At 36.1% G+C, this 15,372-nt stretch overlaps 1 protein-coding gene across 1 annotated transcript in view; it reads left to right on the top strand.

Annotated features, from left to right (window-relative positions):
* LOC100930140 (BRCA1-A complex subunit Abraxas 1-like) overlaps nt 1-15,372 on the top strand; it is a 30,713-nt gene that overhangs the window by 752 nt on the left and 14,589 nt on the right. Inside the window, 1 exon segment of the mRNA XM_031944464.1 lies at nt 11,793-11,892. Within this exon segment, the coding sequence (XP_031800324.1) occupies nt 11,793-11,892 (100 nt within the window).

The following is a 15,372-nucleotide window of genomic DNA, read 5'->3' as shown; positions in this document are numbered from 1 at the left end:
AGCTGTATTTTAATCTTGTTTGGGTGGGGAGGGTTATCAGTCCACAATCCCCTCCACTCCCAAAATTTGGTGTAGTCTAACGTGTCCCCCCTCCACCACTCCCCAGACCCCAAAAAAGAAAAGGAAAAAAAAATTCCTCGTCAAGTAAAACAAACCTGATTTGGCGTTATCTCAAAATGTCCGTCTCGTTCCGCATCTCTGCCCAGGGAATGGATGGCGTCCTCTCCTTATTGGTTCTGGGGAATTGTGAACGTTGCCTAATGAGGGATAAAAATTGCCCTTCGAAGTCGTTTTTCTTTATAATGATGTTATTGTATAAATGATTCATCAGATTCTACTCATTTCACTCTGCATCAGTTCATGTAAAATTTTCCAAGTTTCTCAAACTCTCTACCTTCATTTTTACATAAGCTATTTAATTTGTTCAACTCTTCCCACATTGAGCAATTCCCCCTTAGTTTCTGCTTCCTTTCTTTGCCTGGAGCTGTACCTTTTTCTTCTTTTTTGGACATCTTTGGGAGTAATAACTAGGAATTTATGTCTAGATAATTGGGGATTCACAGTTTAATGACCTTGGGGCCGGGGTTCTAAATTCCTTTCCATAATAGCTGGAATGAGCCATTGTTCCATCTAATAACATATGTTTGCCCATTTTCCAAAAGTCCTTTCTGTGCCAGTGAGGGGAGCTCTCGTTTGCTTTAATTTTTCTTGCTCCCTAACTTGGAGGCTCTAGATAGCAGGGTTTTTTAATCACCCCAGCGGAGGGGGTTTAGAAAGCAATGGTACAATTTGTCACCCCAGTTTTGGGGCTCTAGAAAGTAGGATATTTTAATCACTCCAGTGTGAAGGCTCTAGAAAGCAATGGCTCTTATCTTACCTTTTCGCTAGTCTTTCAAAAGAAAGTTTCTGAAGACCATCATTAGTATTATCTCTCCCTTATAGATTCTTACTAAGGTTCCCTTACAGGTTATATTCTTGGAACCAATCCAGAACACTTGAGACTGGAAGTCAGACATTGGATTTTTCTTGCCAACCACATTTTGATTTGTAAAAAATGCTGTTTTTTTTTTTTGCCTTTTGTGAAATTAAGAAAATAAAACTAAGCAACTGAAAAACCCTGGCCCTTTTATAAAAGTGAGAGAGATTATAGATTTAGGTGTACATTTATTTTAAATTTCCACTTGTAACCCATTGCAAATAATTGGTTCCCATAGCCGTCTTTCCCTTTAGACAGCACACCTCTCCCCTTATCACCATCTCTTGCCTTCAATCCAGATGAATTAACTTTCTAAAACAGACATAATCCTTTACTATGGATTTTTTTTTTTACTTTTTTTTTTCCTACTTTTCCAACTTCATTCAACCCAAATTTGAAATTTATGAATCATCCTTGATTATTTACTCTTCAACTCCAAAATTTGATCATTTCCCAAGTCTTGTAAGAGATGATGTGAATGTAGAATCAATGCTCATACACTTAATAATGATAACCAATTTTAATTGACCCTGGAGAAGACATTCTTTCCATTGGAGAGGTGGAGAACTGTGGGTTTGGAATGTTGTATATGCTGTTGCCAAATCAATTGCTTTTGTGTAACTTTTTCTTTGTCAGGAAAAACTCATTGGAGAGGTAGGTAACAAAGGATGTGGTTGGAAATGACTGATTTTAAAATAAAAGATGCTCGAAATTTTTTTTGTCCATTTTCTGCTCCCCAGCTAGTTCAGGACTTCTTTGCTAGACTGAATCAAGGGTTTCTTCTCTCCAGTTCATCCAACATAGATGTGAACATGACCCTCTGATGCTCAAAAAGTTTCAGTGGGATCTAAGATCAAAAACAAACTCCTCAGGTTGACATAAACTGCAAAATTTGCCAATGACTTGCTTCTGTCTCCCTTTTCAAATTTATTACACATTACTCCCCATTGTGAACCCTATTTTCTGCCAAATTGCCCTACTTGCAGTTCCTCTAAACATTCTCCCTCCTGTCTTCGTGCCTTTATATCAGCTGTTCCCTAGTGCTCAGAATTCACTTCTTCCTTATTTGCCTCTCAGAATCCCTAGTGCCCTTCAAAGCTCAGCTCAAACACCATCTTATACATGATACTTTTTAAATTCCCCCCTTCTACAAGTTCCAATTTTATTTATTCTTTATAAATTTTATGTATGATGTGTATTTAATTTAGTATATAATTATATCAATATATTAAGTATAATGTAATTTACATGATCTATAAATCCTTTAAATTAAAATTAAATTTATTCTCTAATTCTTTTCATTTAATTTTCATTTAATTCATTCTTTAACTTCTTTTATTCCTTTTGTTTTGTTTGGTTTTTGCTGAGGCATTTGGGATTAAGTTATTTGTCCAGGGTCACATAGCCAGGAAGCATTAATGTCCTCCTGACTTCAGGGCTGGTTCTCTCTATCCACTACATCAACTAGCTGTCCCTCTATTCTTTAAATTCTTTAAAGGCACGGACTGGATTTTTTTTTTAAAAATCTCCATGTCTAGCAGAAATTTATGTTTATGATTATTTATTTATGTTTATTTAATTTGTTTAGCACAAACTAATAAATAGTTTTATTAAGTAAATTAATAAATTAAAATAAAAGTTTAATAAATACAATGCTTGTTGATTGATATACTTCAACAACTTCCTGTGAATTCTCATTACTTTGACCATAAAGTTCTAACTCCTTCCGACATTCAGGTCTCTCCATTCTTTAAGCTCACCCTGCCCATGTGCCAGGAACTTTACCCTCTAGCCAGACTAGGTATCATAGAATTTTCTGAACTTGACATATTTGTTCCTGATTTTAAACCTTAACACATACACTTTCTCCTACCAAGAATGTCCGTTTCCCCATTAGAATGTGAATCTACTGGGAGCAAAAATATATTATTTTGTATATTATCAGCACTTAGCACAGTGATTGGCATATGGTAGGCATGGAATTGATGTTGTGATAAATTCTAAATTCTAGTTGATTGACTTTAATCCTACCTTCAGAGTTCAGCTTATAGTTCTCTATCAGTAAACATGAAGAGCTGCTTATGTGGAAGCACTGTGCTATGAAAATGAAAAATTACTTTGATTTATTTTTAGTTTGATTGCATGATTAAGCTCTTTTCTTTAGGAAAATCTAGCCCTAATAGCTAAGCCAGATAATGTAGACATTCTCTTAAGTCTAGGTTGCATATAGATTTAATAAATAAATAGATTGGCAAGTCTTTATCATTAAGCAGAGATAATTTTGAGTAAGACAAATATCTTTGTAGGAAGAAAATAATCATAGGAGTATAAGATTCTCTTTAAAGGCTAAGTTCCTCTTACCAGTGGATAATTTTTTTTTTCAGCTAGAGGTTAAGTCTAAGTTGAGTAAGGTTTCTTCTGAGGTTGGCAGTTGGAAGATGGAGGCAGGAAGGTGAGGGAATGGGGCTGATTACACACGAGTTTACTTTTCCCAGTAAGCTTTCTAGTTACAAAAAGGCTTCATCTGTAGGGCAAGGATTCCTGGGGTCATCTTACTGAGGTTCAAAGGAGCTCCCAAAAGGTTGGGGACACAGACTGATGGCGGGAGGTATCTCAGAAGAATTTGCAGGTTTGAACCCAGCTCCAAATCAAGGGGTAAACTTTTTTTTTTCATCATTGTAATGCCAACTGAAGTGGGCTAAGTTCCGATTTAGCAAAGGTAACAGGAGCAAGAAAATAAACTTAGAGGAAAAGTTAGAGAGACCAGGAGCACTTATTTGCTAATTTTATGGCTCACAGGTAGATTTGAGGGGTGTTAACTATTGTCTGAAGAACTTGGTTATCATTGACCAACAAATTGTTTATCTGACAGTCAGCAATGTTTGTAAGCCTGTACTATAGTATTTCTAAGGCCAGGAGACTATTATTATGTATATAATATTATAAACAGACAAATTGTTAGAACAATAGCATTTCTAAGGTCAGGGGGCCTAAAGATTATTGCTATATTTCTCCTAAAAGATACACCCCATGTGCCCTATCATTCCCCTCTCAAATAGTTTGAGACCCAAATTAATTTGAGATTAAGGGGTGTAGAGAATGGTTCTCAAACTTTTGTTTTCAGTATCTTTATCCTATTCAAAATTATTGTTTTTGTTTATCTGGATTATATTTATAGACATTTACCAGATTGGAAATAAAAACTATTTTTGAATTTGTAGACCCTCTAAAAGGGTTTCAGAGATTCTGTAGACCATACTTTGAGAACCACTGGTGTAAAGCTTGGAGAATGAAAGGAACAAATTTCACAAGTAGATTAAAAATGCAGGGGCCAAAAATGAGCAAAAAACCCAAAAATGGAGTTAGTATGGGGGTTACTAGGGACAGTAACCATGTGCCCTACCAGAAAAAGACTTGAGGAGGTAGATGAGGCCATTATGAATGTCTCACATCCAGTCAGTTTAATGTTCAGGTGGCCTAGAATGTAAGCACCATAATGTTTAAAAATGCTAAGCATGGGGTAGAGAGGATGGCATTCAGAGTGGAGATGGTAATCTTAAGTGCCTCACCCATAGCTTGGGTCATTTGGGAAGTGAAAGCCTTGCTCTGAAGAGCTGGGCAGGCCAAAATGAGGTATGATTTCCTTTAGCAAAAGCTCAGCCTTTACAGTCTTTCAAGGGAAGGCTTTTACCCTGTCATTAAAGATTTCAACAAAAACCAAAAGTAGTTTGAAGGGGACATAGGTGTAAAATCAAACTGTCAGTTCTCCCTTGGTATGAATCCCTCCTCTGGATGGGCTTCAGGATAGAGGAAGGTTTAACAGCCTCTTCAGGATTTTTCACAAGGGATTGGAGGGTCTTTGTCTCTGAGGTGCAGAATAACTTTTCCTGTTTGCAAACCAACTAGATCCATTTGTAAACCATTCACCATCTGAATTGTGAAAGGAATGTCCCTCAAGTCAGGCTAACTGGAGTAGATAGAATCTAAAGCTTCCTCACAATTATGAATGATGTTTCCTGACTTGAGTGTTGTCAGGGAGCAGGGTGCCAGAGTTAAGAGTGTGGGACACCCGGAGAGGAGGTCTAGCAGGTGAGCTTGATACCTGGTTAGTCTCCCATAACAAGTTTCTGATGACCTTTGGCTTCCAAGATGCTCTGAAGTGGGGGGGGGGGGGGCAGGGTTTAGACCCTCCAATCGTTGGCGAAAGGTGAGCTTGGAGGCTTCCTCCATTAGAAGGGCTGTGGCAGCCATTTCCCTAAGGCAGGAGAGTTACCCCAAAGCACCAAATTAAAGTTGCTTTGAGAAGTAAGCGACAGCCTGGAATCAGACTGTTCCAAGGGACTGAGTCAAAACACTCTTCATCAACATAGTTTTCTAAAAGAGGCAAGGCTACTGCGGGGGCAATTTAAGACCTTTCAGGGTCTTAAAAACCTTGGCCTGATCAGGGCCTCAGTGGACAAATGTGTTAGGACCTTGAATGGCTACAAAATCCAGCCATGCCCAGGGAAGTACATAGTGGTTTCTTTGAGGCAGGTTCAGGGAGTGACAAAATCTAAACCCATACTGAATGGGTTTCAGATTTTGATTCAATCATCAAGAGAATAACAGGTTCCATAGGCAGTGTATTAATATAGGAACCTAATTTCATATAGGTATATATCTAGTCATTTACCTAATTATTTAGGATATAATGAGTACATATTTTCAGATTGAAAATAGCAAGATCTTACATACTTGTATTGTGCTGATGGCTTCTACTGACCACTAGCTCTGATTATAGAAATTTGCTATAAGAGGAAAAGCAGGGACATGATTATAATAGCATCAAAACAGGTCCTTCAGGATTCAGCCTGAGAGTACATACATGACAGGATAAAGCATCCTTAGCTCTGTCATGCAGTAACAATTTTACTTCATACCCAGATTCCAGGAATAATAAGGTGGGAAGCAAAGAAACAACTGGGAAACCGAGTCAGAAGGATCCAACCTTGAACTGAGATTAAGGTTGTTTTCCCAGCTCTTGCCCAGATAAAACCTCCATCTGTGACAGTTCAGGAAGGCATCCCTCTGAGCAACTTAGGATATTTCTCTAGAATAGTGGGCTACTGACTTAATGATCCATCAGGCAATTATACCCAAATTCAAAACTCAAAAGAATATCAGTTACAATCCTAAAAGGTTTTATCTCTAATAGCAAATTCTACTAATCACAGTCTATGGCTAGAGCCATTATTTTTTTTTCCTATTCCAAACAGAGGAGAAAATAGTGGGTTTTTTAAAATAGCTTTTTATTTACAAAACATATGCATGGGTAATTTTTCAACATTGACCCTTGCAAAACTTTCTGTTCCAACTTTTCCCCTCCTTCCCCCCATCCCCTTCCCTAGATGGCAAGTAGTCTAATACATGTTAAATATGTTAAAGTATATGTTAACTCCAATATATGTATATATATTTATACAGTTTAGAGACATTATTTTTTAAAAGTTTGCCAAGACACACACAGGACATTTTGTTTAATATATTTAAACTCATCCTGTTGCAAAGGATCACTCATTAAACAAGCTTATAGATTCTTAGTAAACATATTCCTTTTTTGGGGAACAGTACATCCCAAACAAGCTCATTTTTCAAGGCTAACGACTTTGCTTATCCTGATGGCTTCAAGAAAACTGACAAGCTTACAAATTAAGAGGAATTGACAGAAACCCTATTAGTGTGTCTTAAAATATGAAATAATAATCCATAATTACTCTTAGAGTCTCTTTATATTATTTATAACATAATAAAATGTCATCTATATATAAATAACACTTTAAGATCTACAAAGCTCTTTAAATGTTATCCCATTTGATTCTCATATGAACTTTGTGACAGGAATTCTGTTGTTATCCTTAATTTTCTTTTTGTATGGGCTGTGCTGTTTGATACCTCCCCCCATTCTGTAAAGGGAAAAAATGGTGCTGCACACCCTTGTACTTCAAGGCAAACTGATAAGACTTTCATTTCATCCTTCTTGTTCCACACAAAGTAATTACCAATTTTAGGTTTAAGTTGATGACAATGACTCCAAATAACTTAGTTAACAATCCTAGAATTTCACAATAGCCAAATAGTCTTAGTTGTAATTTCCTCTTGATTTTCGAGCAAATGTGGAAATACCTAATTCCCTAAATTACAATTACAAAATATAAAACAGGGTTAGCAAAGCTAAATAAACTTTCCACCTTCTTTTAATTCAGTTTATTCTGTCCCCAAGCTATTGCAGCTTTGGAAGTTCTGGGGGGAGGGGGGAGTCAACTTCCCTCTTCCCTTGAATAAGTTTCCCTTTTGTTTTAGGGAGAAAACAAGACAATTCTTAAAATTGAGATAGAACAGATTTTAAAACTGACTTTAGTTTATGATATTCCTTAAATTCTAATTAAATGTTCCAGACAAACTGAATTGCCATTTGGTTATTTTCCATTTCACACAAACCATTTTATTGATAGGTCCCCAGAAGTCTGACTCCAGATAATGAAAAAGCAAAGTAGCATTGAACTGCTCAGGTTTGGGACGAATTAATGGAAGGAAAAAACATTTTCTCTTTTTCTGTTTCCTTAAAGTTCCCAAACTTTTAAATCTTTTGTTAACACTATCAGTGAAAATAAAATACGGCTTACATAGCCCTTTAGTGGGCTTTGATTGGAACCTCTTTAAAACTGCTTTTACTATCATATCCCAAATAACAAATTTCACTGAACTGAGTATATTTTCTTTCTTTCCCTCTCACCCTTTCATCCATTTTATCTCTGCTGCAGTCAGGGAAGGAAGGAAAAGGGAAGAAAGAGAAAGATTCTATTACACACTGTTGTCCTAGTCCTGGGGAGCCCAGGTGTGGTAATTTAGTTGAATTTGCTTCCAGATTACACATACACACATACACAAATTATTTATCTCAACATTGGCGTTGTATGTTGGTCACATCTAAAAACCCATATAAAGTTATCAAATATGAAGTAATTATATCCAATAAAACAATTAACTTTCATATAGCATTTGCTTTATGCTAAGAATTTTTGCAATCATGTGATCTTCACAACAATCATCATTTCTCTTTACAAATCAGAAATCTGGGCAGAGATAAAAATAATTTGCCATAAATTACATAGCTAATAAATATCTGCAACTGAAACAGAGAATGGTAGGCTTCAAATGCAGAGGTTGACTGGTTTTCCTACTCACACTGCCATGCTGGGTGCTGCCAGGGGCACCCAGATTCTTCCCAAGCAGTTGCTGTACAGAAACTCTTTGATGGTAGTTTTAGATGCCAGAACTCAGGGAATGCTCACCCCCCCCCCCCCCCCCCGTACCCCCATTGCCCCAAGCTGGGTTGGGGACTTGTTTGGGCAAGGTTGTGTGGGGTCCCCATTGCTTTTGCTGCTTCCTTTATTTCTACTGGAGCAGAATTTGAATTTCCCTCTAGTTCTTTAGCACTCTTTTTTCTTAATCTCATCCAACTCTGGTGAGTAAAGCATACACTTTAAAGAAAGTAATCAGAGTTGTGGAGAGGGCCCCATAATGCCTTCTGGGGTGCTTTTCCAGTGGAATAGAAGAAACTCTGGACAAGATAGGAGTCAAGGAAGGGTTAGCAAAAAATTGTTATTTATCTAGTAGGTTTTTTTTCCTTTTCACTCCCTTCTTTCAAAATAGGTTAAGTTCTTGGAGTTATTCCCAATGTCGCAGGAATTTTTTCTTGTAATCTTAAAATGACTGATTGCTAAACTCCTTAATCATTGCTCTCCAAACCTTGAGAATCCTCTATTTTAGTGGTTCTATAATTTTAATTAGCTAGCTTTACTTCTGTAGCCCCCAGCTGGGCCTGAACTGGGATCCACAGGGAAAAAAAAGTCTGACTTTTCCCTTTTAATGTGGGAGTCAAGGATCTTAAGACATTTTTCTCAGCATTCTACAACATAGAAGTTTTATCTTGCTGGCTGCATTTTAAATCTTTCCATGTAACAAAATGTAGCTTACAGAACAGACATGACACAGACAATCTGGACACAGACACAGACACAAACGAACTGTCCCATCTTTGCCAAAAGCCATAGAATTTTTCCTCCACGTGAAAAAGGTATTAAAAGTTAGTTCTTTGCCAAAATCCATTCTATAGCACCTTGAGTTTTCCAGCATCTCAGGGAGGGTGAAAAGATGGCAAAGGTACCCTAGGAACTTTGCTGGAAATTGCAAGAATTTCCAAGTCTAGGGATCCCCCATCGAGGAAAATTTACTGAGTGTGGAGCTCAAGGCAACCCAGACAAGTCTTTAGGTGCTTGAGATGTCTCAGCTATAAGATAGAGAGGGAAAAGAATGAAGGATTTACCTTGAGAAGGAAGGAGTGAAGCGGGGGGGGGGGGACCAGATTCTCCCCATATAGGACCACCAAATGTTGAGGTTCAAAGGAGACCCAAAAGTTGGAGAGACAGACTGATGTCGGGAAGTGTCTCAAAAGAAGTCTCAGGTTTGAACCCACATCCAAATCAAGGGGGAAAGTTTTTTATCATTGTAATGCCAATTGAAGTGGGCTAAGTTCCAAAATGATTTAGCAAAGTACCAAGAGCAAGAAGATAAACAGAGGAAAAGTTAGAGAGACAAGGAGCTTCATGTTACTTATTTGTTAATTTTATGGCTTACCAGGTAGGTTTGAGGGGTGGCTTGTTCACTATGGTCTCAGGAACTTGGTTATCACTGACCAACACATTGTTTATCTGACAGTAATATTTGTAGGACTGTACTATACTATTCCTAAGGCCAAGGGATTCTAGAATTATTGACGTTGTTAGAACAATAACACTAGGGTCAACCCCTTGACTCAGGATTACTGCTTTATTTATTTCCCTTAGAAGTTGTACCCCATGCACTCCATCAGTCTCACTTTGAGAATTTGGGTTAAGAAGGCCTGGGAAAAGTAAACTAGTCAGATGATCTGTCCTTTAAAAATATATTATTTATTTTTTTAGGTCATACATATACATTTGTTTTTTACATATTTCCATATGAGTCACGTTGGAAGAGAAAAATAAGAACAAAAGGGAAAAAACATGAGAAGGGGAAAAAAAGGTGAAAATAGTATGCTTCAATCTGCATTCAGTCTCCATTATTTTCTCTGTCTGGATATGGATGGCATTTTCCATACAAAGTTTGTTGGAATTGTCTTGAAACACTGAATTACTAAGAAGAGCTAAGTCTATTGAGTTGTAGATCCTTTTTTTATTAAAGCTGTTTATTTTCAAAACATATGCAGAGATAATTTTCAATATTCACCTTTGCAAAACCTTTTGTTCCAATTTTTTTCTTCCCCTCCCCCCAATCCCTCCCCTGGATGGCAAGTAAACCAATAATGTTAAACATGTGGAATTCTTCAGATGAACTGTCTTAACCAATTGAATTATGTTCAAAACAAGTTTCCAATTTTTTTATTCCTCTTTTCTGTTTTAAACTAAAGCTCTGTAAATCGTTCCTTTGTCACTAATTACTGAGGAATTAATGGCAACTAGCTAGACTTGCTGTTAAATCATTTTCCACTTGGAAACTGTACTTCAGGATTATTTAGATAATTTTAACAGCTAGTTGCTGGGTAGTTAAAAGAACAACAAAAAAGAACTTCAAAGAACTTAGATTCTAGTGGGACATACAACATGTCAACAGAAATAAATACAAGGTAATTTGGGGAGGGAGGGAGAGAATGCTAATGACTAGAGGAATCAAGAAAAAGTTCACAAAGAAAGTGGCCCCTTAGTAAGTATGGAAGGAAAATAAGCATTCTTAAAATAGCTTGCTCATAGGTATGCAGGTGAGAGATAGAGCATTAAGTTCAGGGAACAGAGAGTAGGCCATTTAAGCTAGTGTATATTATGTATGTGACATAAATCTGGAAAGTTAGGCTGGAGCCAGACTGAAGGGTTTTAAATGCCAGGTTGAATTGGTATTTTATCTCTGAGGTGATTGAAAACCATTGGGAATTTTTAACAGGGATAAGAATGATTAAACCTGTGATTTGGGGAAATTATTTTGACAGCTGTGGGAATAGAAAATGGAAAAAAGGGAGTAAAGGAAAATAAGAAGGTTGATTAGGTTATGCAACAGTCCATGCAGTCAGCTAATACAGATCCCAAATAGGGTAAGAACAACATGGGGGGGGGGGGGAGGAAGGGGAAGGATAAAAAAGATGTTGAGATAAAACTGAAAAAAGTGGGCAAATTAGAGAATCAAGGGTGGCAGAGAGAGGGTCATTGATCCTGTTTTCAAGCTTGACTGACAGAAAGATTCGTGATACTTTCAACAGAAATAGGGAAGTTTGGAGTTTAAAGGGGAAGAAAATCAAATTTGTTTTGGTTGTATTGAACTCAGTTGCCTAAGATGTCCAGGAAGGCAGTTTCTGGGACTCAAATGGAGGAAAAAGATTAGAGTTGGGTGAACTTATTTTTATGAATCATATGTATAAAGATGATACTTTAGGATGGTGATAGGGGCTGATGAGCTCACAGAAAGGAGAGCACTAGGGACAGAACATTGGGATACTCTCGCGGTTGGAGGCAAGAGATGGATGATAATCTCCCTTAATGCAATCCATATTAATCTTTTTATCACAATTTTAAAAATACTTGGCCGTGCCATTCATTTTGACATATTGTCTTTCCAACTAGGTCAATTAAGGTGCTCTTTTATAGTACAAAGTATATTGTAGGTGCTCAGGTTTGGGACGAATTAATGAATAAAGGAATAATAAATGTCAGTTTATTTTACATATTGCTCCTTTTTTGTACCCCTCTAGGAAGGTTTTCTTCTTGGAGAAATAAGAGATGATTCAAAGGACAACATTAATGATGATCCAGGCTTTTCAGTGACTGAGATTGAAACTGTTTCTGTAGTTGGTGAGTCTGTCTTATATCTTATGTATGTGTTAAAAATTTTAAGTGTTCTTTTAAAAATATTTAAAAAATAGTTATAAAAAACTTTTAAATGTAGAACACATATAAAATTAATGCATTCTTCATTTATTCATCATCTAAAAGTGTTAGGCAGAGCTTAGTTAAAGTAGAGAAAACTGAGGCCAAAGGAACAGAAAAAATTATGGATGAAAGACAGTTTCTTGGTAATAACAGTCAATTTATCTATTATGCTAGCAAATAATAAATAAATTGAGGTCAATATTTTCTCTGGTAACCAAAGACCCTGAATGGAGGTTCCTCGATGTTTTAATTACCATTGCAGAAAGGGGGTATCCCTGAAGGTAAAAATTAACTCTGATTAACAATAAGAGAATGAATATTATAATGAGAGAGGTTGGCTTTTTCTAGTAAGGAGCTGGGAGAGGTGACTTTAATCGCGTCTGCACTTCTAGATCATTCTGCCTCTAGCAATCTATACAAAAGAATCTATTCTCTACTCATTCCTACTTGAATTTGAGCAGGGGTGGGGTTACTGTAAGAATTCTACCTAAATAAAATGGTCTAGATGGGATGAATTTCGGGGCTAAGTCAGAAATGTTCTTGAAAAACTGAGTTTTGAATTGAATAAGCAAAAAGAGGATCTTTGCCTCATATATAAAATTGGTTGTGAATATAAGAAAATAATGCTTTTTCTCAATGTGTAGTCAATTTAAATGGAATTTGTCTATCTCTTCCTGCTGAGTTTTATTGGTAATAGATAGTAATGTTAATGATTTATGGGGATTTATTTTATATTCTATAACTTTGCTGAAGCTATTAGTGGTTTCAATTAATTTCTCATTTTGATTCTCTACTGTTCTTTTAAGTAAATCATCATTTGATATCCAAAAGACTATAGTTTTGTTTGCCTTTTCAATGTGTTTATTCTTTCCCTTTCATTTCCCTGTCTTATTTATTGCTAGCTCTAGCACATCTAGCACTGTGTCAAATAGTGGACCTCCTTGACTTACTCAAGGTCTCATAGAAAGGGACTCTAGTTTATCTCTATTAATATGTAATGCTCCTCTTGATTTTAGATAGATACTACTTCTACGAAGACAAATTCCACTTGTGTTTTTTGACAGGAATGGATGTTTTATCTTGTCAAAAATTTTTTTCTCTGTATGTTGATATAGTCATATTATTTGTTATTCTTGTTACTTCTCATCAGTTGTTTATAATATTGAACCAGCTCTGCACTTGTCATAGCTTTTATGATATATTGCTGTAGTCATATTTTATTTTAAAAATTCGTGTTGATATTCTTGTATAATTTTCTTCGGTCTAACTTTCCCTTGTTAAGGTAGAAAGACTTTATTTGCATCATAGAAATCACCTTTTCCTCATTTTCCCTACCATTTATGTAATATCTGGTCCTTCAGGTTGTTTTCTTTTTGAGTTCATTTGTGTCTTATCTAATTTCTTCTTCTAAAAACGGGTAGTTTAAGTGCTCTTTCACTTGTCATATTAATCTGAGCCTTTTATATTTTTATAAATATTTATCCATTTCATGTCAGAATAAATTAAGTGAAAAAATATTCTCAGATCTGCATCAGCTCATTATCTGGATGTTGATAACATTTTCCTTCGTGAGTTCTTTGTACTTGTATTGAATCATTGTTTTGCTGAGAAAAGCCGAGTCATTCATAATTGATCATCATACAGTGTTACTAATAATATGTACGGTGTTTTCCTGGTTCTGCTCATTTTATTTTTATCAGTTTGTACAAGTCTTTTCAGGTTTTTCTAAAATCTTCCTGCTCATCATTTCTTTTTGCACAGTAGCATTCTATTACCGTAATATATCACAGCTTATTTAGCCATTCCCCAATTGATGAGCACGTCATCAGTTTCCAATATTTTGCCACCATGAAAAGGTCTGCTATAAATATTTTTGCACATGTAAGTACTTTCCCATTATTTAATGATTTCTTTGGGATACAGACCTAGTCATGGCATTACTAGATCAAAGGGTATGCAGAGTTTGATAGCCTTTTGGGCATAGTTCCAGATTGCTCTCCAGAATGGTTGGATCAGTTCTCAATTCTGCCAACAATACATTGGTATCCCAATTTTCCCACATCGCTGCCAATATTTATCATTTTCCTTTTTTGTCATATTAGCCAATATAATGGGGTGTGGGGTGGTACTTCAGAGTTGTTTTAATGTGCATTTCTCTAATCAAAAGTGATTCAGGGCATTTCTTCATATATCTGTACATAGCTTTGATTTCTTCATCTGAAAATTTCCTCTTCATATCATTTGTCCATTTTTCAATTGGGGAATGGCTTATATTCTGATAAATTTGACTTAGATCTCTATATATTTGAGAAATAAGGCTTTTATCAGAGATACTTGCTGTAAAAATTATTTCCTAGCTTTCTGTTAGGTTTTCTTTATACAAAAGCTTTTAAATTTACTATAATCAAAATAATCTATTTTGTATTTCATAATGCTCCATATCTCTTATTTGGTTATGAATTTTTCCCTTCCTATAAGCCTGACAGACCATTTCTTGTTCTGATTTGTTTGTGGTATCTTCTTTTATGTCTAAATCTCATACCCATTTTGATCTTATCTTGGTTTATGGTGTGAGAGATGTTGGTCTAACCTAATTTGTGCCCTATTGTTTTCCAGTTTTCCCAACGGTTTTTGTCAAATAAATTTCTTATCCCAAAAGCTGGGGTCTTCTTGACCTTTTAATTCTTCCAGATGAATTTTGTTGTTATCTTTTCTAGCTGTATAAAATAATTTTTGGTAGATGGTTTTCTTTTTTAAGTTGCATTCCCAATTCATTGATCTGTCCCTTCTCTCTTTTAATGATAAAAGTCTTGAGATAGAAATTTCCCCTTAAGAACTATTTTGGTAGTGACTCGTTGTTATTATTTTAATGAAATTACTGGTGGTTTCTGTGATTGTAAGGAGGCAGAATCTATTCTGCACTAATTATGCTAATTATAGGGTAACATGCTTTCTGAGAGAATACTGAGATCCTGAGGAAAGGAAGATTCATACATACCAGCTTAGTTATTATTAGGTTTTATTAGGGTGAGCTTACAAGAGCCAGTTGTCCTGAGTGGCATTAGGACAAAGTGACATCCTGGACCCCTGCACCAACCCTACCTAGTCCAGCTCATCTGTTATAGTGTTGTTTGTTGTTTGTTCTTGAAGATGATGAATGACATCAGAAAGATGACATCTTGACTTGCAAGTGAATTGGATTTAAAGGAGAGACAGCACTGTGCAAAGTTACTATTCTCATTCTCACCTTAACAACTATCTGGGTTCAGTGGCAAAATACAGATCAGAACAATTTGAGCTGCCCTGGATGTGATGGCAGTCCTTGTCCTTTTTAAACGAAGATCTTTCTTTAAACTAAGGTCTCAAGTTGATTTGAGGCAAGGCCCAATCAGTGATTAAGGC

This window comes from Sarcophilus harrisii, chromosome X, assembly GCF_902635505.1.
Source record: "Sarcophilus harrisii chromosome X, mSarHar1.11, whole genome shotgun sequence".
Lineage (NCBI taxonomy): Eukaryota > Metazoa > Chordata > Mammalia > Dasyuromorphia > Dasyuridae > Sarcophilus > Sarcophilus harrisii.
The sequence above is the reverse complement of the archived record's forward strand: the minus strand, read 5'-3'. Positions and strand labels throughout refer to the sequence as shown.